General features: G+C 39.0%; 1 protein-coding gene across 1 annotated transcript in view; it reads right to left on the bottom strand.

The window, feature by feature from the left end:
• The window catches only part of FAT4 (FAT atypical cadherin 4), a 175259-nt gene extending 151607 nt beyond the window's left edge, over positions 1 to 23652 (bottom strand). The window contains exon 1 of the mRNA XM_060105751.1: positions 17657 to 23652. Coding sequence (XP_059961734.1) covers positions 17657 to 22831 — 5175 coding nt within the window. The 5' untranslated portion in view covers positions 22832 to 23652. The remainder of the gene's footprint in view (positions 1 to 17656) is intronic.
• Between the last annotated feature and the right edge of the window lie 539 nt (positions 23653 to 24191).

The raw sequence follows: 24191 nt of genomic DNA, 5'->3' as shown, positions 1-24191 counted from the left end.
TCTGGGATGAGGCCCAAGATGGATATATTGTAAGTCAAACTCTATTTAGTTACACAATGATATCTCATATCAAATATTTTAAAAACAGGAAAATATGAAAAATAGGTATTGTTTTACAGCTGTCTTCTCAGACTGTAGACCAACAAAATGATTGCACTTCAAATAATTTAAAATATGTAGACAACCCCTTATGAAGTACAATAACTGAATTCTTTTTTTTTTTTGAATTCTTAAGTAAGATAAATCATCTCAATTGTGTGAAACCAGTTACTATAATCAATTGGTAAAACTTTATTTCATCATAGCAACCTTCTACATTTTCTGATAATGGTTTATGTGATGTTTGTCTTCCTGATGGACTGTTTGTCCCTCAAAGGCACAGATCTGTAAAATGCAAATTTGAATCTCCAGTACGAAACACCCTGTCTGGCATATTGAACACTGGGATGAAACATAAGGATGGGAATCAATATAAAGGCAAATAAATTGTTCACAATAAAACATAAGAACAAAGTCCTAGTACTTATCCCTTCCAATTTAGAAGTCCTTGATTATTGCCTATGTGACAATGTGGAGAAACAAGATTTTAGCAAGGTGAACATATACATCTGGGCAAATGGCCAGGAAAAAGATTAACAACTCTTCTGTTTCTGTGCCCATCTACCACCTCAGAAGAAAACTGGAAATCCTAAGTTGCTTGAATTCTCCACTGAGAAGCACTGCAAGAAAGCTCTCAAACTTGGTCTCATTTAAAAGCAGGTATGAAAAACTGAGGTGTTGTTTATGCATCTCTCAATGCTGTAACCTTGCTATCTTGCCTGATTAATGACAAAATTATCATCTATGCAAATGAAAAATGGTGAGAAGGAAGTGAACTAATACTTATTTGGGGTGAACATCCTGGGTACACTTATTTATTTTATTTCTCAAAACAGATCTGTGAAATAGACTTCACAAGGAGGTAGCTGACACACTAGTGTATTAAACAGCTCCCCTAAGATCATGAATTGTACTACTGTGTCTATACCAAAAGTCCTTGCTCTTCCCACTGTTTCCTAAATTTGAATTCAACAGTCTTTTCCTGTTCACCTGCTCTTATAAGGAAAACTTTACACATGAAATAGCACTAATCTTCAATGCAACCCGCATATAAATATACCTGGTTATATGTACATAGGTGTTTTATAATATATAAATGTATTTATAAGTGCAGGCTCCATATTACCCCTTCTTCCATGACTAAATCCATATTAATTATCAGTTACTAAGTTGACATTAATTATCCTATTTTTTCTTTCTTCTAGAGCCATTATTAAAAGCAAAAATGGATTCATTCATTTTAAACTATTTAATTAGGAGATCGGTTTAGGTATATCAAAGATAGTTAACATCTAATTTAATTCAATTAATCATAAGTTCAACTATTAGCAAACAGAAATTTTCTGTGATTCCTCAGCATGTCTTGCCTTTTAATGAGATTCATGGTTAATCTTTGAAGCAAGTAAACTTCTTTGAAGCAAGATTATTAACTCTTTAAAAAATATTATTTGATTGTATTGTTCAGTATTTAAAAAGTGAATATTCAGTATATAAAAATTCCAAACAAAAAAGTAAGATCTGGTTATGATATAGGTCAGGATCCAAACCAATGCTTTCTTTTATATTTATGGGTTTTTTTCTTTTAATCCCATTCTTTCTATTACATTAACAGACAACGACTTATAATATTAAAGAGCCATAGAGTGTGGTGGAAAGAACAAAAGCTTTGAAACCAAATGAACTCAAATCCAGTTGTACCACAAAACAATTTCCTCAAATTTTCATGGTCCTTGATACTCCATCTGTGAAATGGAGATACTGTTATGTGCTTCAAAGAATTTTCAAGAGGAGTAAATGATATATTTGCAAAGTATATGATACAGTGTATGACACAAGTTAGAAATCAACAAAAACTGGAATCTTCCTATCACTCCAGGTCTGCTTAAATTTATTTGCCTTCGTAATCAGAGTACGCTTAAAATTGTTCCAATAAAAGTGCCTTGACATCAGAACTAACACATTAAGAGAGCAGTACCATGTTTCATTTCCTCTTTTAAAACAGAAAGACTCCTTATTCAGAAAAGCACACGTAAAATGAACAGTTTTTAACATCATTTTTCTTAGAAATAAAACTTGTAAAGTTGCAGTGCTTACAATGCACTGTTGGAATATTTAAAACTGCCTCTTCTAGATGTTTCAAATATGGTATTAAATTGAAATAAAGGTGTTTTAGAGTTGTTTCTGAAGTCCAATTTCTAACAGGCTGTCTTTCAACAAAGTTTTTATTTTAATTGTTTTCCCCAGGTAGGCTGCCTGTGTTTTAAAATGACTTCAAAATTTGACACTTTTAAAAGAACACAGTCCATAAACTGTTTATCTGTTTGTACATTATATTAAAATTAAAAGAAGAATCCTGAAATTTACTTAAATTAAATTATATGCAAATAAACAATTTAAACATTACACCCATTTCCTTATCTAAGTTAATAACCTTTATTTTCTGAGTTATGTCTTTCAGCTTATTAGTCACCATCATTTAAAAGTTATTTTTCTACCTGATATAGTAGAATGAGAAAATAACCAAAGAGGTATTTTTCAATGTGCTTCCTGAGTAATTTCCCTCAAATTAGGAAATGTAATTTGTAAGCTTGGTTTTGTTTACCATCTACATGGTATCATTAGAAATGTCATCAGAGTTCCTATATAAACAGTAGCTATTTACATGCCCAGTAGCTGTTTACATTTTTTTTTCTTTTTAATCATTGCCTTCTTGACCACACAAGGAGTAAATAACTGAATGAAGCATCAATAAAAGTAAACCAAACAGACTTTTAGGAAAATATGCACTGCTATGTTCAGTGGTTAAGATAAATGGTTAGAATTCTCTCCCTTTAACAGATGAAGGCACTGTAGCTCAGAGAAGTTTAACTTCTGCTTCAAGGTCACACATCATGAAAGGGTAAAGCCAGGATTTGAATAAAATTAGTCTAACTTTCAAATTTATGTTTATTTCAGTATTTAATCATGCAGTACACAACTATACTCAATATTAAGAATAACATAGAACTCCTTCAGAAATTGAAGTACATATTAAATCTTTTAATTGAGGATTTAAAATAATTAATTTTAGAAAAAAATAAAGTCAGAAAATAAAATTTCAATTAGAGTTTCACTTCATCAAATGTTTACCCTGTGCACTATAAGAAGTTAGATTAACTAACATAATGCATTTACTTAGGCCATTACTTTTTCAAATAGTATTTGAGGTAGAAGGTAGAGACAAGCTAAGAAGTAAATGTACAATGTGAATTATTTAATTTTAGACATATATAGCAAACACCTTTCTCCTGGAAAATTGCCTTTGCTTAATGTTAATACTGCTCAAAGCAACACCTCCCTAACCTCCACTATCCAGTATCTAAAAGTACCAATTTCTTTTTCCTTAGCAAAAATGTTTTCTCTAAATGTATATTCTCTTGGTTGCCAAGCAACCAAAATTCTTCATTTAAGTATAAACACACTGACACACAGGCAGAAAAGTGCCTAGAAGAAAATACAATAATAGACACCTCTATCAGCTATGGCCATCTGTGCTCAGTTTGACCCAAAGTTTTGGCAAGCTTATGTGGTCCCTCCTATCCCAAAGCATCTTGTCCTATAAAGAAAATTTTTACTCCCACTTCCTTCATTTTCCAGCAAGTCTGGGGTCAAGTGTGTTCTAAATCTGCTAGGCTGTGGACGTGAAATACTAAGGATTCATTAGTTACTTGTAATTAATTACAACCTCAATGGATAAATAAATAACTTTCCCTATTTTATTATACAAAGTAATAAAATATTAAGCTGTACTTGCAACACAGGCAGTTCTGTCCCATTTAGTCATATACATGAATTAGTACTTTAATCTTTTTAGTGGAGAATTGAAGTTACCATCTTAAAAAAAGAGACTGAGTCAACCTTTTGTAGCAATTAAAGGACTCCCATACAGCTACTGGTGAGGGAAAATGCTACAATAAAGCAATATAATTAATTCAAGCAGAATTTAGTAACTCAATTATGTTTCTAAGAAATGGCCACAATCTAAGACACAGGTTTGCTAGATGTGGGCCAAATATTTTGACCAATTGCTTTAAATGAACTTTAAAAAAAATAGAAGTAAACTAAAATCTTACCAAAGGATTAAGCTATAATCTTACCGAAACCCCTATCATCCGGTTACCCCTGTGATGTGCTGCAGATACGTTAATGTGAAAACCTCAATAGGAATGTTCATCATGTGATTATAAAATATTAATCTACTACATGAAATAAAGCCAAACAAGAGCACTCTACCAACGGGGGAATCTCTTTTGATCCATAAATAAATTATTTGTTAGAAGCGCAGTTTTACAATTTGTCATAAGTACATTCTAAAAGACATCATAATTAATCTCCAAAACATACAAGCAACTCATGCAGCTCAATATCAAAAAAACAAACAACCCAATCCAAAAATGAGCAGAACACCTAAATAGGCATTTCTCCAAAGAAGATATACAGATTGCCGACAAACACATTAAAGGATGCTCTACATCATTAATCATTAGAGAAATGCAAATCAAAACTACAATGAGATATCATCTCACAACGGTCAGAATGGCCATCATCAAAGAATCTACAAACAATAAATGCTGGAGAGGGTGTGGAGAAAAGGGAACACTCTTGCACTGTTGGTGGGAATGTAAATTGATACAGCCACTATGGAGAACAGTATGGAGGTTCCTTAAAAAATGAAAAATAGAACTACCATATGACCCAGCAATCCCACTACTGGGCATATACCCCGAGAAAACCATAATTCAAAAAGAGCCATGTACCAAAATGTTCATTGCAGCTCTCTTTACAATAGCTAGGACATGGAAGCAACCTAAGTGTCCATCGACAGATGAATGGATAAAGATTTGGCACATATATACAATGGAACATTACTCAGCTGTTAAAAGGAATGAAACTGAGTTATTTGTAGTGAGGTGGATGGACCTAGAGACTGTCATACAGAGTGAAGTAAGTCAGAAAGAGAAAAACAAATACCATATGCTAACACATATATATGGAATCTAAAAAAGAAAAAGAAAAAAAGAAAAAAAAAGAAAAGGTCAGAAGAACCTAGGGGCGAGACGGGAATAAAGATGCAGACCTACTAGAGAATGGACTTGAGGATATGGGGAGGGGGAAGAGTAAGCTGTGACAAAGCGAGAGAGAGGCATGGACATATATACACTACCAAACGTAAAATAGATAACTAGTGGGAAGCAGCCGCATAGCACAGGGAGATCAGCTCGGTGCTTTGTGACCACCTAGAGGGGTGAGATAGGGAGGGTGGGAGAGAGATGCAAGAGGGAAGAGATATGGGGACATGTGTATATGTATAACTGATTCACTTTGTTATAAAGCAGAAACGAACACACCACTCCAAAGCAATTATACTCCAATAAACATGTTAAAAAAAAAAAAAAAGAGAGAGAACGGGGGAAAATAAATAAACAAAAGACATCACGATAGGAGATATTGAAAATCTGTCATTGTACTAGTAAAAGTACCATTGAGAAAATCATCACTTAAAAATAGATCTCTTTTGAGCATCTGTGAGATAAATTCCTCTTAGGTCCTTAAGGTTTAGAAAATCTATATTTCTTTTGTTAACTGTCTTATGTATGTACTTGTTTAGTCTAGGACACCATGACTTATCTACCTGATCTTATTTCTCTGTTTGATTTGGCATTTAGAAAATTAAACTTAGTGGACTACCTAAGACATACATTTCTGTATGCTAATCTTACATATTCCAGGATTACTTTTTAGCTACACTTATTTTTACTTCCTATAGTTTAATTTAACAATCTTATCTTCCTTTCATTGTATATATGCTTTTGTAACCTCTTCAAACCCACTGTAGCATGAAGTGGCTTCATATATATATGTACACACGCATATATATATATAGAGAGAGAGACAGACAGACAGACAGACAGACAGACAGACAGACAGAAAGAGAGAGTAAATATCTGACTAAAAAACAAAGTTACATACTATAGAACATTATGTCAAGCAGAAGGGAAGTACATCTTCTTTGGGTATTTGCTTTTTTTGAACAATTTCAGAAAATAATAAAACATTCTTTTCAGGGAAATATTTTAATTATGAATTAGAAAATTCTCACTTAAGAAGTTCCCAGAATTTATGTGTTTTGTAAAAAACAAAGTAGTTTTGAAGAAAAGATAGTTTTACCTATATTTGATGGGACCAGCCAATTTGACTTCAACTAATAGAATTCCGTTAAGTAATTTTTTTTTTTCAAATTAGGTTCTCAGATAAACACACATGATTTCATGGTAGTCAATGTCTGACAATTGAGAGATGAACATTTCTCATCTAAATGAGAGAGAAACCTTTAAAATGAAACAGACACTGAATAATCTATTTTAATTTGCCTGTTTCATAAGCAACTAAGCCTCTCAAAGTTTCTGGATTAGTAAATTAATTCCTTTAAGAGACTATAACTATTATTGAATTATGTCAACAATAATAAAATGATGGATAGGTAAATAATATCAATTTAACCACAGACGGGAAGTGTGGTTTAGTGCCAAGCATGTGGACCAAAGTCAGAAAAAAAACTAAATGTTACTCTAGATTTGTGATCACATGCAAATCATGAAATTCTCTGTGCCTTTTCCTTAAAATGAAGCAAAAAACACCTGATATGCCTCTTTACAGACTTGTTAGGGCAATTTAAAAAAAAAGGAGGGATAGAGTTCTAAAACACTTTGAAAATAGAAAGCGTTTTTTAAAATGTTAATAGTTCTGTGCATATCTGCATTTTGGAGAAAAAGGAAGGAAACTAACAAACTTTAGTGAGCACCTTGTTTTTCCACCCTCACAAGAAGCCATGAAACAGATAATCATTTCCATTTCACAGATGAGAAAAATGAAATTCAGAGAGTAACCATGAAAACGTTTGAATCAAGCTTCTTCCAAATCAAAAGCATGCAGTATTTCACATAAATATCAGTCAGAATGAAATGTTAAACAATATTTTATTTGCTGTGTTTTATTAATCAAGTTTACTAATACTATTGATATTAAATATTGAGCAATGGTGTAAATTAGAAAAAGGAATGACAGTACTTAAACGTATCAATATCCAAAGTAGAATATTGTTATCCTGCTTTTTTGCAGAAAGAAAAACATGGTTTACAATAAGTTAAGATTTGTTCTCTAAAGCAAAATTTGATAAATTCTAAGGAAATGAGAAGACATGGTAATAGAGTAGCATACATTGTTATATATACTCTAAACTGTTCTAATTTACCAAATTGTCTATAAAATAAGCATTAGTGATCTCACTGTACTTTAGGCAATACAGATTTCTGGATATTGAGTTACAGGCTCTTGGCCAGTCAAGTCACACAGCCATGGTCATTCTACCCAGGAAAATCAGTCCTGGCCAATTAGCTAGCTTCACTGATTTCAGAAGAAGCTCCATGGCTTGGCTTGAGATATGAAAAATGACTCGTTTCCTTCAGCACGCATCACTGGCTGAGCTTCTGGCCTTTAAGCAGCATATTTGCAGCATATTCACCAGTAATTCCTTACTTTATCAAAGATTTACTGAGCATCTGCATTGATCCAGCCCTATTGAAGGTGATGGGAATACAGCAATAATAAACAGATGAAAACCTTTCCCCTGGTTACATATATTTTAAAGGGAAGACATACTATAAACAAAATAAAGAAGTAACATATGTGTTATGTTGGGTGATGATAAGGACTAAGAAGAAACAAAAAGAAGAAAAGAGAAGAAGGAAGGTTGAGGGAATGAGAACTTTGCAAGGTGACTTGAGAAAAGATGTGAGAGAAGCACAAAGCCAGCAGTCCAGGCTGAGAGCCCAGGCAGCCCAAGGCTGTGAGGCAGGAGCTCCGGAGGCTGGGCCACAGCCCACAGTGAAGCTGCTGAGCAAGCTTAGGGAGGGAGAGCCAAGAAGAAGAGAAGTCAGGAAATGACTGACTGATGAGAGCAGGCCACATAGGGCCTTGGGGCTCACTGTAGGGATCTGGCTTTTACCACGAGTTAAATGGAAAGCTTTGGGTTCTGAGCAAAGGAGTGAAATGATCTGACCTACATCTTAAAGGATCACTCCACCTTCTAGACTAAATCAAAGAGATGAAAGACAGAAGCAGGGAAATCAATTCATCCATTCATTAGTTATTCATTCATTCATCCAACAAAAATTTACTTTGTGCCTACTATGTTCCAAAAAATGTTCTAGGTTCTTGAGGTACATCAGTGAACATAGCAGATAAATACACCTGCCCTTGTGGAACTTCATTCTAGCAGGAGGAAGACAGATAAAACCTAATCAAAATTACAGATCAGCAAATTATATCACACATGCACTTATACCTGTATAGTGTATATATATATTCTTCAAAGTAATGAGATTGGTTGGGCTCGTCACCTCAGTGGAATAGAGTAGATTAGAAAGAGAAGAATTTCAAAGAATTGATTCCAGGGGCATCCCAGTATTTAGCATTTCGGGAGATGAGAAGAAGCTGGTGAAGGAAGATGATCAATTCTATGGGGGAGGAATATGAAACATTATAGCAGAGAAATGGATCAGGCAGGATGAGGGGGTGGGGAGCTGCAGTAATAAGTCAGTAAAGGAAAGTTAGTTCTCACTTAGAATGTGAGATATGAGCAAATACTTGAAGCGTGGGAGGAGATTATCCAAGTAGGTGCTCTGGAGAAAAGAGCATTCTATGCAGAGTGAGGATCCAGGAGCAAGAGCTTTGAGGCAGGTGTATTCCTAGCAAGTTTTGGGACTAGCAAGAAGCCAGTATGAGTAAAGAAGATGAGCAAGGAAAGAGAAGAGTGGGAAAGAATGATGGAGATCAGTAAGAAGATGTCTGTCTTCAATAATCCAAGGGAAGGATGATGGCGTCTTAGACAAAGGGAGTAACAGTATAAGTGACGAGAAAAGATAAATTTCTGGATATATATATATATATATATATATATATATATATATATATATATATATATATATATATATATATATATTTGTTTTCGTTGTTTTTGTTTGGCTGTGTTGGGTCTTTGTTGCTGTGCACGGGCCCTCTCTAGTTGCAGAGAGCAGGGACCACTCTTTGCTGCAGTGGGTGGGCCTCTCATTGCGGTGGCCTCTCCTGCTGTGGGGCATGGGCTCTAGGCACACGGGCTTCGGTAGCTGTGGCTCACGGGCTCAACAGTTGTGGCTCGTGGGCTCTAGAGCGCAGGCTCAGTAGTTGCGGCGCACGGGCTCAGTTGCTCCGCGGCACGTGGGATCCTCCTGGATCAGGGCTCGAACCCGTGTGCCTGCATTGGCAGATGGATTCCCAACCACTGCGCCACCAGGGAAGTCCTAGATATATTTTTAAGAGAGAGCCAAGATTAACTGACAGAGTGCACATAGGGTGTGAAAGTGAGAAGTCAAAGATCACCAAGTTTTTGACCCGAGCAGTTAGAAGATTGGGGTTGCCATCAATTGAAAAGGAGATGGCTGAGGGTTCTTGAGTCATTTTTTATTGGGGAAGATATCAAGAGCTCAGATTTGGAAATGTTAATTTAAAATATCTATTAAGAAACTAATCAAATGTAATGAGTAAGTGGTTGGTTATATGAATATGGAATTCAGGAGAGATATACAAGGTGGAGATAAAATTTTGGACTCATCTGTTCATATGTTATTTAAAATCATGAGCTTGATTGAGATCTTCAAGGGAATAAGTGTAGATTAAAAAGGAAGAGGTTTTCAAGAACTGATTCTAGGGATATTCCAACAGTTCAAATTTGAGGGCATGGAGAGAAGCTGGTGAAGGAGGCTGAAAAGGAACTGGTCCAAGAAACAGAATAAAAATCCTGAGAGTTTGATTACTTAGAAGTATATATACAATGGGCACTGAGACCTGCCCAATGGATGTAAACATGTGGCTACATGGTGGCTTTGGTAAGAGCAATTTTACTAGAGTGGCAGAAACCAAGCCTGATGGGGGTGGATTTAAGAGATAATGAGAAGAAAGAAGACAGGTAGAGGCAACTCCTTCAAAAATTTTGCTGAAAAGGGAAGAAAGTAAATGAGCCAGTAACTGGAAGAATGGAAATATATTCTCACGGCACATCGAAAAATAAAATGAAGAACTGACATTATAGGTCCATTTATTCAAGCCTAACCTAACTACAGATTAATAGGGACCTAAAGTAATCCTACTATTGGGTCATTAACTAAACTTCACTTTACCCTATATTTCTTCAGTCACCAGTATGAAGAAATATAAAAATATGAAAACAACTTTTTACACAGTAAAACTTGTATGCCTATGAGAGTATAGAAAGTATCAACCATTCTTATAACATGTTGCATTGAGATTAAACATACATACTCAAGTCAGACTGCTAGGTTCAAATTCCATTCCACCATAAACCAGCTCCATAAACTTGACCTCCATTAGCCTTGGTATCCTCATCTGTCAAATGGTGAGATGTTGTGGATTATGGTGAAGGCAAGACAATGGCCAGTGCTCACCAGTGTCTGACATAATGTAAACACTTTATATATGTTAGAATCTATACATGATAAAACATTCCAGAAAAATGTCAATAATCTGAAACAAATAATCCATAACAATGCCATTGGCTCCCAGTTGCCAGTTGTCAAACAGGGTTTATAAATGTCTCTCAACATTTCCTCAATACCTTAAAACTTGGTTTTTATCCTCTAATTGTTTCCTAAATATGCATACATGTCTGGAAACTGCATCCCTAGAGTCAATTCTTGACTGCCACATGTAAATTATCTTCCAGTTAGATTCTGTCATCTTCATGACTTTATTGTCCCATTTTGTCTCAGGATTTTAGCACCAGGGAAAATCCAGTAATCTTTGTACAATGGTTGCATACATGTTAGTATGTGGTTCTATATATATATAGTACTTCTTCATACGCTCTCCTCCTTATTTATTGTACTACTAAAATTGGCTGCTGTTGTCACAGACTGCTTAAAGCCTCTAAGCATTAGAATATATTTACCATATTCCATATCTAGGAGACTTTAAGAAACACTTTAATTCATTTTGGCTATGTCACTTGCCAGTTACTCTTCTTCAGTTTCCACTCCCAATCTCCTTATTCTGAACACTCCCTAATTTCATGGGTATTCATCAAGAGCTGAACCTTAGAAATATTAATTCTTGGAAGAGAGGACATACCTCAGGGCCTGTGGAATCCTTTATAGTCACTAACTCAACAGTCCCTCACAGCTAATGAGGTTCTTTGGCAGTTTTTCATTGTAATTATGACAAAGTGCAAGCTGCAGACAGTGCAATGAAAAATTGATTCTACAAAATATGAAGTACATAAATATCTTTTCAAAACTATTCCTAGAGTAGTTGCCTCAAAATCTAATGGAAAAATAAAGGATTAAAATAATTTGGGTTTTAATAAAGGCAAAAAAAGAAATAAACAATAACTGTCAGAAAATAAACTATATCTATGGAAATATATCAACAAAAGAGAGAGACCAAATCAAGCATCCTGAAGCCATATATGAAATATGCAGCATGAGCTTAATTGTCCACCAATATTCCTGTCTGTGATACACATTTGTACATGTCTTAAAAACTTATAGAGGCCTTTAAGTCACAGTTTAATAAATTTAATAAATTTAAACACATACCAACAGGGAAAAAATAGAATCAGAAAATAATCATAGATTGTTTAAAAAAAAACAACAATGTGGAAGTCAAAAGTCGAGGAAGTAAGAAAATGTTTTACTCCTTTGAATATAATCTTCACACTCCACCCACACAATTTCATCATTATTCCTTAGGAGAGTAAGACTTATCATCTGAAAATCCAAAAATGGATTCTCCACAAATAAAGTACAGCAACTGTTTCCAACCTGTACAGTACTGTAAATTAAGAGAGTGACTGCATATACGTGTGCCCTTCCTTTGTCTCCAGTGCCCCTCTCTCATATTCTCACCCTTCTTCCCTGCTCCAAAAACACCTCCACAGTTCCTCAACTTGGAATCCTTGCTGCTACCAGTAACTGACCCATAGGAATGTACAGCATCTGCTGATGGCCTTGATTGAGGCAGCAAAAAGCATGCTCCTCTTGGTTCAGACAATACATAATACTACTTTTCAAAGAGTTTTTAACACCAGTAAGGGTGTGAAAACAAGATTATCAAAAGCATACATCTATACGTTTATCTATGGAGTAAAAAAGCCCATCTCTTAACGAAGTCCACAGATTACCCTGTCTTTATAGGACAGTAGCTATGAACACAAATAATGGATTATGCAAGTCTGGATGTGATTTTTCTTTCTATCAATCTGAACCTAAGCAAATCATTTAACTTTTCTGAGACTGGTTCCACAACTACGAAGTGGGAGTGATATGACTAATGTTGCTGTGAGGCTCAAATAATAAAAATCCCTAAAGAAGCACTTAGCACTCAGGTCAATGACTGAACATAGTGATATGCAATAAATTTTATAATAATTATTATTATTATCATTATTATTAAATATTCAGTTCTGTTGCTTATACTTTGGCTGTGAGGAATGACACACAAGATATACAGACATTTAATATAAGGTGCACTAACTCTTCTTCTAAACTCTTTGGAAGAAAATCATTTCTAAACTTGATATTCAGTATTGATATTACAAATGTCTCCATCATTTCTCCTGGAACTCTTGATGGTTTCACTGTAAAAATAAATTTATTTATTATCAATTGCTAAAACTCATTTCTAATCTAAATGCAATCATAATTTGTTCACACACTTTTAGTAGAATATTTCTAGTTGCTTTTTTGTTGTTGTTTTTTTTTTTACTGAATTGCAAAAATCTCAGTGCCTAGACCAATGGTTCTCCCACTGTGGAACATGGGGCCCTAGGCATACCAGAGACCCATTAAAGATGCCTGGGAAATAAAAACTGTGGTCATAATTATACAAAACATTGTTTGCCTTTTCACTATGTTGACATTTACACTAGAGGTGCAAAAGCAAAGGGCAGGTAAAACTGTTGGTGCCTTAGCACAAAGCAAAGCAGTAGTTCCAAAGTATTCAGCTCTAATTGTATTCTTCACTTACTAGGCACAGTAAAAATAAAATGTCAGTTTCACTTAAAAACTGAAGAACTCTCCTTGAAGAAACAGTAAAATGATTAATGTTATTAAATCTAGACAATTAAATCCTGATGTCTTTTCAATATTTGGGTGACAAATAGTGAAATGTGCACAAAGAACCATTAATCTGTACCACTGTAAGTAGTCTCAAAGAAAAGCATGTGTGTGATGGATTGAGTTGAAGGCTGAACTAGGTGCTCTATTTACAGAATACAATTTTTACTTGAAAGAACAACAGACAGAGAAACTACGCTTTTTTTAGATTTGGTATGTGACAGACATTTTTTGTTTGTTTGTTTGAAAATGAACAAAGCGACCCTAATACATCAGGACAACAACTAACAATATATGTTACTAATGATAAAATTTGAGCTTTCAGGTGAAAATTCAAATTTGGAAAGCTTCGAACCATCACCATGAAGTTGTGAGTCAATATATTTAATGACTGTTTTGATAAGATCCTTATCAGTTATAACCAGTATTTTCCAAATGATCAATGCCTGATATTTCTAAGTCACACATAGGTAAAATTTCCATTCAGAATGCAAGATAGATCAGTATTTTCATGCAACAAAGTATGAAAAATTCAATGGTAGGGTTTCAGATTCCTAATTGCAAGTAAGTTTTAAGAAACAGCCAGTTGTGGAATTCCAGTGTAGTATCAAAAGAAAATCATCAATTATCTGAAAAGGATATCAAAATATCTTGCCCTTAACCAGCTTTGTCTATCTGAGTGAGAATGGATTATCTTCATGTACTTTAACCAAAAGAACATATTGCAATAGATGGAATAAGAAGATTTGAGAATCCAGCTGTCTTCTCTTAGGCCAGATATTAAAGGGAATTATTAAAATGTAAAATAATGTCTCTCTTTTCATTATTTTTTAAGTTTGGAAAAATTAAGTTCTTTTAATAAAATAAAATAAAAATATGTTATATGGTTAATGTGATTTTAAAGAAATTAATAAACATTTTTAAATTTTCTCAGTTTTAATGTTTAAAATATAAATATTAATACATAAGACAGACCTAAGCAAAAGCTCTTTGGGGTCCTGCAACCAACAAATTTGAGAACTGCAACCTAGAAGCATATACAGTATTTCTCTCCATTTAAACCCTAAGTTCCATGTGAGACCACCCACCTAAATTCCTCTTTCCTCTTTGAGTCTTCTGACAATTCTCGGTTCATTTGTAGAACAGACATAATTGGTATGTCTTTATGTCCTTAGTTCAAATAATGATCAAGATTAAATTTACTAACCTCCTTTATTCCCCCAGCTTCTCTCTGCTGATTATTCCTGAAGCACAAGAATGCACACACCAGTCTTAGCTCTTCTACCATCTCATTCAGCAAACATGTACTGAGTACCTACTATACATCAGGCTCTAGGAGATATTATTATCAAGGAGACATTATACTAGGAGCTAATAAAGACCAATGAGGTGGGATAGGGAGGGTGGGAGGGAGGTTCAAGAGGGAGGGGATATGGGGATATAAGTATACACATAGCTGATTCACTTTGTTGTACAGCAGGAACTAACACAACATTGTAAAGCAATTATACTCCAATAAAGGTGTAAAGAATAAAAATAAAAGAAATAAAGACCAATGAGACAAAGTCTTTGATCTTCAAGAAGTCCAACCCAGTCCCTAAGTTGCATGTTCCCATAAAACACATATGAAAAGAGAAATGTTTATGAATGTGCTACATCTCCAATTTTTTTGTTGAACCTAAAAAAGTGGTACAAAATGTATATGAGCTATTCTAACATAATCAAGACTCTTCTTAGAATACAAAGATATAAAATAAAAGGATAATAAACCTTGCGTCTGCAACACAAAAGCCATCCTTCAAAGACACTCTCATCCATGCCAAAGTTTTAGCTATGACAGGTAGGGGCAGAGAAGGTGTACAACTGGACAGAGCTCTGGAATAAGTATCAGAGCCAAGTCCCCAGCACCGCCCCTTTCCCACACATACACAAGTGTCAGAGCTTGAAAAAGAATGCAGATTAAATCATTTCTCTTTTACCCACTGACCCTCTGCTTGTCCATGGCATGTGATCAGCCATGACTCTAGCCAGAAACCTGAGTAAGCAACCCAGACTCCTATCAGTGTACATGAATAAATTGTTAAAAAATGCACTGGAGCAAAGTTTACACTTAGAAACAAACAATTGAAAAATCACCTCTGACAACCAGAGGTAATTTACAGCTTCTTTTTGCAGAATCATGGTAAATTAACTGTTTGAGCAGAAGGAAAAAAATTTTATTGTATACACTTGAAAGATACAACCAATAATAATATGAAATTCTAGCTCCCAACTACTGCTTTCAATATTCTTTGGAGAAACACATTTGCTTTTAATTTTAGGAGTGGTTGGAGCTTGGGAACTCAAACTCGGTTTACAATTTCAGCACTTCAGTTCACAGAAGGTACCCTGACAAACAATTTTTTTCTCATAAAAAACTCATCATGATGAATTCTCTCCAGATTTTTAAATAGGCTACAGTAAATATGAATAACTTTTCATATTGGTGCTATTTGAGGTTAAAAAAAGTAACAGACATATAATCCCCTATTACTGACAAAATGGTTTATAATCATTATTTTTTAGTCCTCATGCCTAATGCAGAAACAGCACTATTTAATAAATTTAAGCTAAGTTAATCTTTGCATATCTCATGGATAAATAATAAGACTAAATAAATCTTCTAATGAAAACAATGGACATTTATTCTCATTGCAGAGCAAATGTAATGCATTGAACTAAACAACCAATAATATAATTTGTTTTACAGTTTAACAAATTTAAAGTCTAGAATGACCTAATTGCCTGTCTTTAATAGCTACTTAAATCTCTTCATCTAAGAAATAATTCCAGAGAAGGAAGGTAGAGCCAGGGAGTGGGTTTAGGGGAAGAATAACCCCAAATCAAAATAAAATTACATGTAAATCATAGCCTGAGTTAAACCTAATAGCTCAATAAGTGAGACCTATGTTAAGATCTTTAAAAAACTAATTAGGTAAAAGAGGACATATGGGTTAAAAGTTTCTTCAGGGCTATGTGTATAAGATAAAACTGAATTCCACTTAATATTTTATGTCTAAGAATTATATCTCTATTAAGAATTATATCTCTAATTATATCTCTAATATCCTCTAGGCCATGAATATACTGTTCCATCCATAGAATAGACATAGCTAGCTAACATGAGAAAAAAAATCACAGGGGATTCAGAAAGATAATAATAATAAATGAACATTTTTAAATGAAGAAAACCCCTCACCTCTGTAAAAAAAAAATAAAAATAAAAGAAAGCAAGAAAACAAACACATGAGCCTCAATTTCACTAGCATGTTGTGTCTGGGTTACTGCCGAGTATAACAAACCACATTTGATATTTTGTATTTTTGGCTGAGTGACACCAGAATCTCTTTGAAGGGAGTGAGGAGAGAGAACTTAGGAAATGGCAAACGAGCTTTCCAGAGTATAGTTATATCATTTCTAGTTGATCATCAAAACAACTTTGGAAGTAGTTCATTTAAAAATCAAATCAATGAAACACTGAGGTAGTAACAGCCAAAAATATACCCCGGGAAAGGCCAAGCTTGAAATCTTTTGGCTTATGCTTTGAAACACTAGTTTCTTGCCCATCAGCAGACAGAACAACTTGTACCTATACCATGGCATTGAACAACACAGTTTTGTCACAAGAAACAGCTTCTAATCTCTGATCATTCACAGCACATTACATGCTTTAGTTCAAGAGGGAAGAGAGAGGATTACTCTAAGTCAGAAGATAGTGCCTAAAATATGAAGGCAGATGAAATCAGGAATCTCCCCAAACTTGGCCCAGCACATTGAGATTAGTCACTGTCTATAAAGAAACTGCCAAGACTGCTGAGGATGTGAAAGTTAATACCGTCCTGATGTAAACTGTCAGTCCACAGCCACTCCCCCTTGAAAGCCATGCTATAATGCTGATTTCTACCAAAGTTCTTCATTTTGGAATAACGATGTCTTAAGTCTGAAATTGCTCATTCTCTGGTAGACTTCCTTACTGTGAGGTGTTTAGTTTAGTGCGATGATGTAACTTAGATAAATGAATTTTTTTTGCACTTCTGAAATGGCTAAAGAGTTCTCATTAGCCTTACACATATGATGGTACGAGATGAAATATAAGGTAAAAACTGTTCATTGTTTGGTTTTGATCAGGATTAAAGTTAAATTGCATGTAATTCTTGTTAGTCTGTGTGACAGAACATTTTTATATGCTCCTGTCAGTAAAATGAACAATCAACAGTAAAGGTAAATTACTATAGAAAGTAAATATAAAGAGAATGATCTTCCTAAAAAACACATCAACAAATAATCATAAGGGATGACAAAATCATTACCTCTGCTCTCTGTGTTCTGGGGAAAGCAGTTGATTTTTCTATGGCATAAACATCCACCAGGTAAAGACAGGCTCCTTGTTCGCGGTCCAGAATGGCTGCAGTCTGAATTATGCCAGTTTGTCGTCCAATAGTAAAGAGACGTCCCACAGGTTTTTCTTCACAACGGACTGAAACAATATAATACTCCACTGGGGCTTCAGATCCTCTAGGGCTAGCTGCTTCTATTGATATCACATTGGTGCCAATGGGTTCTCCTTCCTTCAAAATAGTTATATATTTGGGTTGTGTAAAAACAGGTCCATCAAGGCCCTGAAGAATGATGGTCAATTCAGTGGTTGATTTCCTCCTTTCAGGGCCAAGGTCTGTTGCTGAAACTATGAGATTATAGATCAGTTGAGAAGGCACCAGCGCTGAAGCCACTCTCAAGTCTCCACTATAACGATCCACAATGAAGGTATCTGTGTCCCCATTGATGATCTCATACTCCACCTCTCCATTCGCCCCTTCATCTGGGTCGGCAGCCATAATTGTTGTCAGAACAGAACCAATCACAGCTGAAGGGTCGGCAGCCAGGGCATTTTGTGATATAAACATTGGAACATTGTCATTGAGGTCTGTAACCAAAATGGTCACGTTTTTCAAAGCATACCGTCTAGTTTCAATAGGCACAGCTTGATCATTGGCTTTTACAGTTAACTCAAAGAGATTAGCAAATTCCCGATCTATTTCAGCATTTGTATAGATAGTGCCTTTGACTTCATCTATGCCAAAATGGTTGCCCCTTGGCATCTGTTGGATGATCGTATAGCAGAGTTGCCCATTAATGTCTGCATCAGGGTCATGTGCAGTCACTGAAATGACAGACGTTCCAATGGGAATATTCTCAACAATAGACTTGAAAATATCCCCAGGAGGGAAGCTAGGAGGATTGTCATTAAAGTCTCTCACATGTATAACCACTGACATTGTAGATGAACGAGGAGGCCTTCCTTGGTCTTTTGCTGTTATGTTTAATTTGTACAAAGACTGTGTTTCAAAGTCCAATTTTTTGGCAAGAAAAATACTCCCAGTGTTTGGGCTAATGCTGAAAGTTCCATGATTGTTAGTCCCAGTAATACTGTAATGTAAGTCAGCATTGTCACCTGAATCTGAATCAGTTGCAGTAACAGAGGACACGAGTTCACCAATTCTCATGTTTTCCAAAATATCAACAAATAGTGTTGATTTAGGGAAAGAAGGGGTATTGTCATTTTCATCTAAAATATCAATATTTAAGGTACAAGTCGAATTGAGGGAAACTGCCCCTGAATCCACTGCTTGAATTACAAGGGAATAGGCAGGTGTTGCTTCATAGTCTAATTTGCCAATAAGTGTCACCTGACCAGAGGTACTGTCTATAGCAAACTGTCTTTCTTCATTTCCTTTTATTACAGAATAATGAATAAGTCCATTATTACCTTCATCAACATCTGAGGCAGATACTCTTAAAACCTGTGTCAGGTTGGCTGCTGACTCTGATATTGTCGCTTGGTAAAAGTCTTTTAAAAATTTGGGAGCATTATCGTTTATGTCCTTCATGTAAACATGTACTGTGGCCTGATCCTTGAGAGGCTGAGGGAGCCCCTGATCTGTTGCAGTGACTGTAAAGCTAAACACTGCAGTCCCTCTCCGCCTCATAAGAGACTCCCTGTCAAACTGATGAGTATTTGTAATTTCCCCACTAATTGCATGCAGCTCAAAATCTGGCTGCACCATTTCAAAAGAATACCTCACTTCTCCATTTGGCCCAAAGTCTTTATCTATAGCACTTACTTTGCCCACAAACGACCCAGCTCTCTGTTCTTCTTCAAAGTAAAATGTGTAATTGGTACTGTTAAAAAGAGGCCTGTTATCATTTACATCTTCTAAAATTACAGTAACATTCACAGTAGCACTAAGGGGTTCCACTGCTCTGTCAGAAGCAACAACCAGTAAAACATATCTGTCTTGAAGTTCACGGTCCAGTTCACTTTTTATATACAACTGACCATCTGGGAATATGCCAAAAGCATCCCCTGTATTGCCTTCAGCAATGCTGTATGCAATTTCACCATTTGCTCCTGAATCCTTATCAAAAGCTTGCACTTTAAAGAATCGAGAATTCACAGGTTCTGACTCAGAAAGGGTGACCTCATAAGAAAGCTGATCAAACACTGGTGGGTTGTCATTTACATCATGGACATAAACTGTTAAGATGAAACTAGAGGAGAGCTGGGGAACACCCACATCAGATGCCAAGATCTCTATCTGGTAGGAACCGGCGTGAACATCCAGGGGTCCTAGCAGACTAATATTACCATTCCTTTCATTGATAGTAAAGAGGTTCTTGGGGTTTTGCTTCAGGCTGTAGAGTACCATGCCATTGACACCTTCATCAGGGTCCACAGCTTTGGCTTGGAAAATGCTGTGACCTGCCTGCCAATTCTCTACCACATTCACACTCTCTACTGCCTGAAGGAAATGGGGAGAGTTGTCATTTAAATCCTTAACTGTTATGTTAACCATAGTGTCTCCAGTCACTGTGCCCCCACTGGCTACTACTTTCAGCTGATAAAAGGATTGCTCTTCTCTGTCAATCACACTCGCTGTGGTAAGCTGCCCAGTGACCTGGTTGATAGCAAACATACCTTTCTGATCCCCAGTAGTAATGAGATAACTGATGTTGGAATTGAGATCCATGGTGGATGCAGACACACTACCCACATGATATCCCAGAGCCACATTCTCAAAGACCACGAAGCTGTAGGCAGCCTGGCTGAATACAGGTGGGTTGTCTTGAGTGTCCAATACAGTGATGGTTACTATTGCCTGGTTTGGAGATTGTAAATTGCCACCATCAGTAGCCACTATCTGCAACTGGTAAGCAGTTTTTTCTTCTCTGTCTAGGGCCATTCTTGTAGAAATAACCCCACTCTGAGCATTGACCTGAAACCGAGACCTGTCCCCAGCTGATATACTATATTTGACAGTTCCATTGAGACCCAAGTCTGGGTCAGTGGCAGACACTGTGGTGATGTAGCTACCTCCAGGCTCATTCTCCTGAATATGAGCAAAGTACTGGACTGGGTAGAACACAGGGCTGTTGTCATTAATATCCAGGAGGCTCACATTTATTCGAGCCATTGATGACTGGGGAGGGGAGCCCAGATCTGTGGCCAGAACCAACAGGGAGTAGAAAGCTTGCTCTTCTCTGTCCAAGGAGGAGGTAGTACTCAACCTCCCCGACACAGGATGCAGGCGGAAGGACCTCTGGTCAGTCTCAGACTCTTGGAGGGAGAAACGCACCGTCCCATTGTCACCCAGGTCCCCATCAGTTGCCCCAAGCACCAGTAGTTCAGTCCCTGTTGGGGCATTCTCAACCACAGACACATCATATCCTTCCAGCTGGGTAAATACTGGCTTTTCATCATTCACATCCAGGAGGGTGACTACAAGCTGGGCATAGGAAACCTTGGGGTGAACCCCCTGGTCCCGAGCACTGATATTCAATACAATCTGGGAAGCGAGTTCACGGTCCAAGCCCCCAGCAAGCCCAGTGGTCACCAGGCCGCTGTGTTCACTGATGTGGAACCAGCCTAGGCCATTCCCAGAGACAATGCTGTAACGCAGATTAGCATTGAGACCAGAGTCGCCGTCAGTGGCAGACACTCCACTCACATAGCTTCCCGGGGGCGCCTCCTCGCTCAGGTTCACTCTGTACACTTGTTGGGCAAAGACGGGAGGGTGGTCATTGATGTCATTGACGAAGATCACCAAGCTCGCCACAGAAGAGCGCGCCTGAACCGCTGCGCCAGGGGGCGCCCCGTAGTTATCAGAGACAGAAACTGTTAGGTTGTAAGAAGGGATGCGCTCCCGGTCCAGGGCGCTGGCTACTTTGATGAGGCTCAGGTTCGGCACTTTGCTGCTCTGCACCTCGAAGTGGCGCTGCTCGTTGCCCCCAAGAATCTGCACAGAGATGTTCCCGTTGGCCGCGGGGGAGTCTGCGTCCGTCACGGTGAGCAGAGCCACCACAGTGCCCACCTGAGCATTCTCATCGACCGAGGCGTAGCGTGAAGTGGCAGGGAAGTAGCGGAATTTCACCACAGGGTCGTTGTCGTTGACGTCCAGCAGCTGAATCAGCGCCTCGGCGCGCCCAGTGAGGGAAGGCACGCCTCGGTCCATAGCCTGCACGGTAAGCGAGTACTGGCGCCGGGCCTCGAAGTCCAGGGGCTCCCGCACCGTGATAAGCCCAGTTTCGGGGTCCATTTGGAAGGGGGTCCCCTCGTCCTGCAGCCGGTAGCGGATATCTGCGTTGGTGCCCTCGTCCGCGTCCGCTGCCGCCACCTGGAGGACGCTGGAGCCCACCGCCGCGTCCTCAGGCACCCCCGCCTGGTAGTGGGAACTACCAAAAACTGGGGGGTTGTCATTAATGTCCTGCACAGTTACGTTTACCTGAAGGTAGCCCCGCCTCTTCGGCTCTCCCTTGTCCTCCACTTCCACCAGTAGCTGGTACTGCGGCGTGACCTCGCGGTCCAGCCCGCCCTTGGACACCAGATGCAGGAACGCGCCCTCGCCACTCGGGTTCAGGGTGATGTCCAGGCGGAAGCGACCCGCCTCGTTGCCCTGGACGATGCGATAGGACCGGTGGTCCACACCATTGGAGCCGATGTCTGAGTCGGTAGCCGTATCCAAGATGACTTGCCGCCCGCTGCTACTGTCCTCCTTGAAAGTGACCACAATCGAGGGTTCGGGAAAGACCGGGGCGTTGTCATTGAGGTCCCGCACCAACACTCGCACTTCGGTGGGGTAGGTGGGTGAGCTGGAAAGAACCACCAGGTTGATCACGTCGCTGAGTAGGTTCTCGCGGTCGACGGTGGCAGTGGTGTACAGGGCCCCGGTGCTACTGTTTATGGCAAACAGGGCGTGGCTTTCGCTGAGTCGGTAGGTGAAGCCCGGGCGCGTCTGGATGGTACCCACCAGCGTGCCAGGAGGTTGCTCCTCCAGCACCTCAAACACCTGGCGCTGCTCGGCCCCGCTGACCTGGGCCGGCCGCGGTAGCAGTGACAGCAGCCAAAAGACGCGAAGGAGCTGAAATAATGATAAAGTGGGCAGCGGGAGCCACGGGCGGCCAGGAGCCCTGTCTGCTGCCAAGTCCATGGTCCTGGCTCCCTGGAACGGTGTGATAAAGAGAAGTAAGAGGTGAGGCAAAAAAGAGGGATAATGACAGGGATCAAGTAGGCACCAGCAAACATGCAGCCGATGTATCTGTCTGGGAGCTCTGCTACTTCAAAGAACCTCCAGTCCAGCAGAAGCAAGTCGCATCAGCAAAAGGCTCCAGGTAGCCATTTGGACGCTTAGCGCGGGAGAGATGCCTTGAGGAAAAGCGGCAGGGCATTCCTCGGGGCACTCCTGTTTGTTGACGAGTCCCCAGAAAAGTTTCTCAAACCTCCTATATTTTCCCCCTTCACTTTGTTTTGGAATCCAGAAAGTCTGAGCGCTTTCGGCTGGTGGATGTGAGTTGGGAGAGGTTGCCTGTATTTAAGGTATATGAGGAATCATTGCAAACAATTGTCTTCAGAAACTTTAGAACTTACCCAAGGCGAAGAAACTGAAGAGGGAAGGACAAACGTCCGTAGCGGTGTGTGGAAAGAACAACTGCGCACTGGGGAGGAGGCGATGGGGAACCTGGAGATTATCAAATAGCTTTCCCAAAAGCTGGAGACGAGGGATTTCCTCGAGTCCCCTCTCCTCAAGAACGAGGCTGCAACGCCCCTCCAACAAGACTGCAGAAGTGGCCGCTGAGGCCCAGGCGGCGGCGTCTGAGCGCGGGCAGCTAGCAAACTGCGTTCCAAGCGCTCGCTTTGGCGCTAGGGTTCCGGTACCCGGGAGCGCTCAGCTCCGTCCCTTCTCCTCCAGCAGGAGCCGCCGCCGCCCCTGCTGTGGCTTCGAGCCCTTAGTCGGGCACAGGCAAAATCCAGCGCTCCTCAGCATTTTTTTTTTTTTTTTTTTTTTTTTTTTTACCTCTGCCGGGACGCCTGCCGACCCATTATTTGTACATCCAAATCGAGCGCAGGTCCCGCTTTCTTCTCGGCCTCGCCGGGGTCGGGCAGGAGCAGCGCGCTGTCCCCGAGTCCCCTCCCCTCACCATGCCAGGGGGCTCCTTCTCCGGCGGCCCCAGTCAGAAGCCCACTCTAGTGCGCCTCGCCCCTGACCTCGTGCCCTTTACTTTTATTGTCCCGTGTCAGTTTCACTTTGTAATCCACAAGGCTTTTGGTTTGGGGCGGGGGGATGGTGGGTCCCTCTTTCTCCTTCACCGTTGGCGGTGGAGGCGGGGAAGTCGGCGCTGGGCTCTGGCGGCGCCCGCGGCAGCTCGGGACGGCGGCTGTCAGCGCTCTCCCTCTCGCCTGCCCGGGCTGAAGGTTGTACCGCTGTGGAGCTGGAGCTCCGCGAGCCCCTCTCAACCTCCGGCTGCTCCCTCACACTCTCCCCGCCCCTTCCCCGCCGCACGCGCGCGCGC

The sequence above is a fragment of the Mesoplodon densirostris genome, chromosome 1, assembly GCF_025265405.1.
Source record: "Mesoplodon densirostris isolate mMesDen1 chromosome 1, mMesDen1 primary haplotype, whole genome shotgun sequence".
Classification (NCBI taxonomy): Eukaryota; Metazoa; Chordata; class Mammalia; order Artiodactyla; family Ziphiidae; genus Mesoplodon; species Mesoplodon densirostris.
This window is presented reverse-complemented; position numbering and strand designations above follow the sequence as displayed.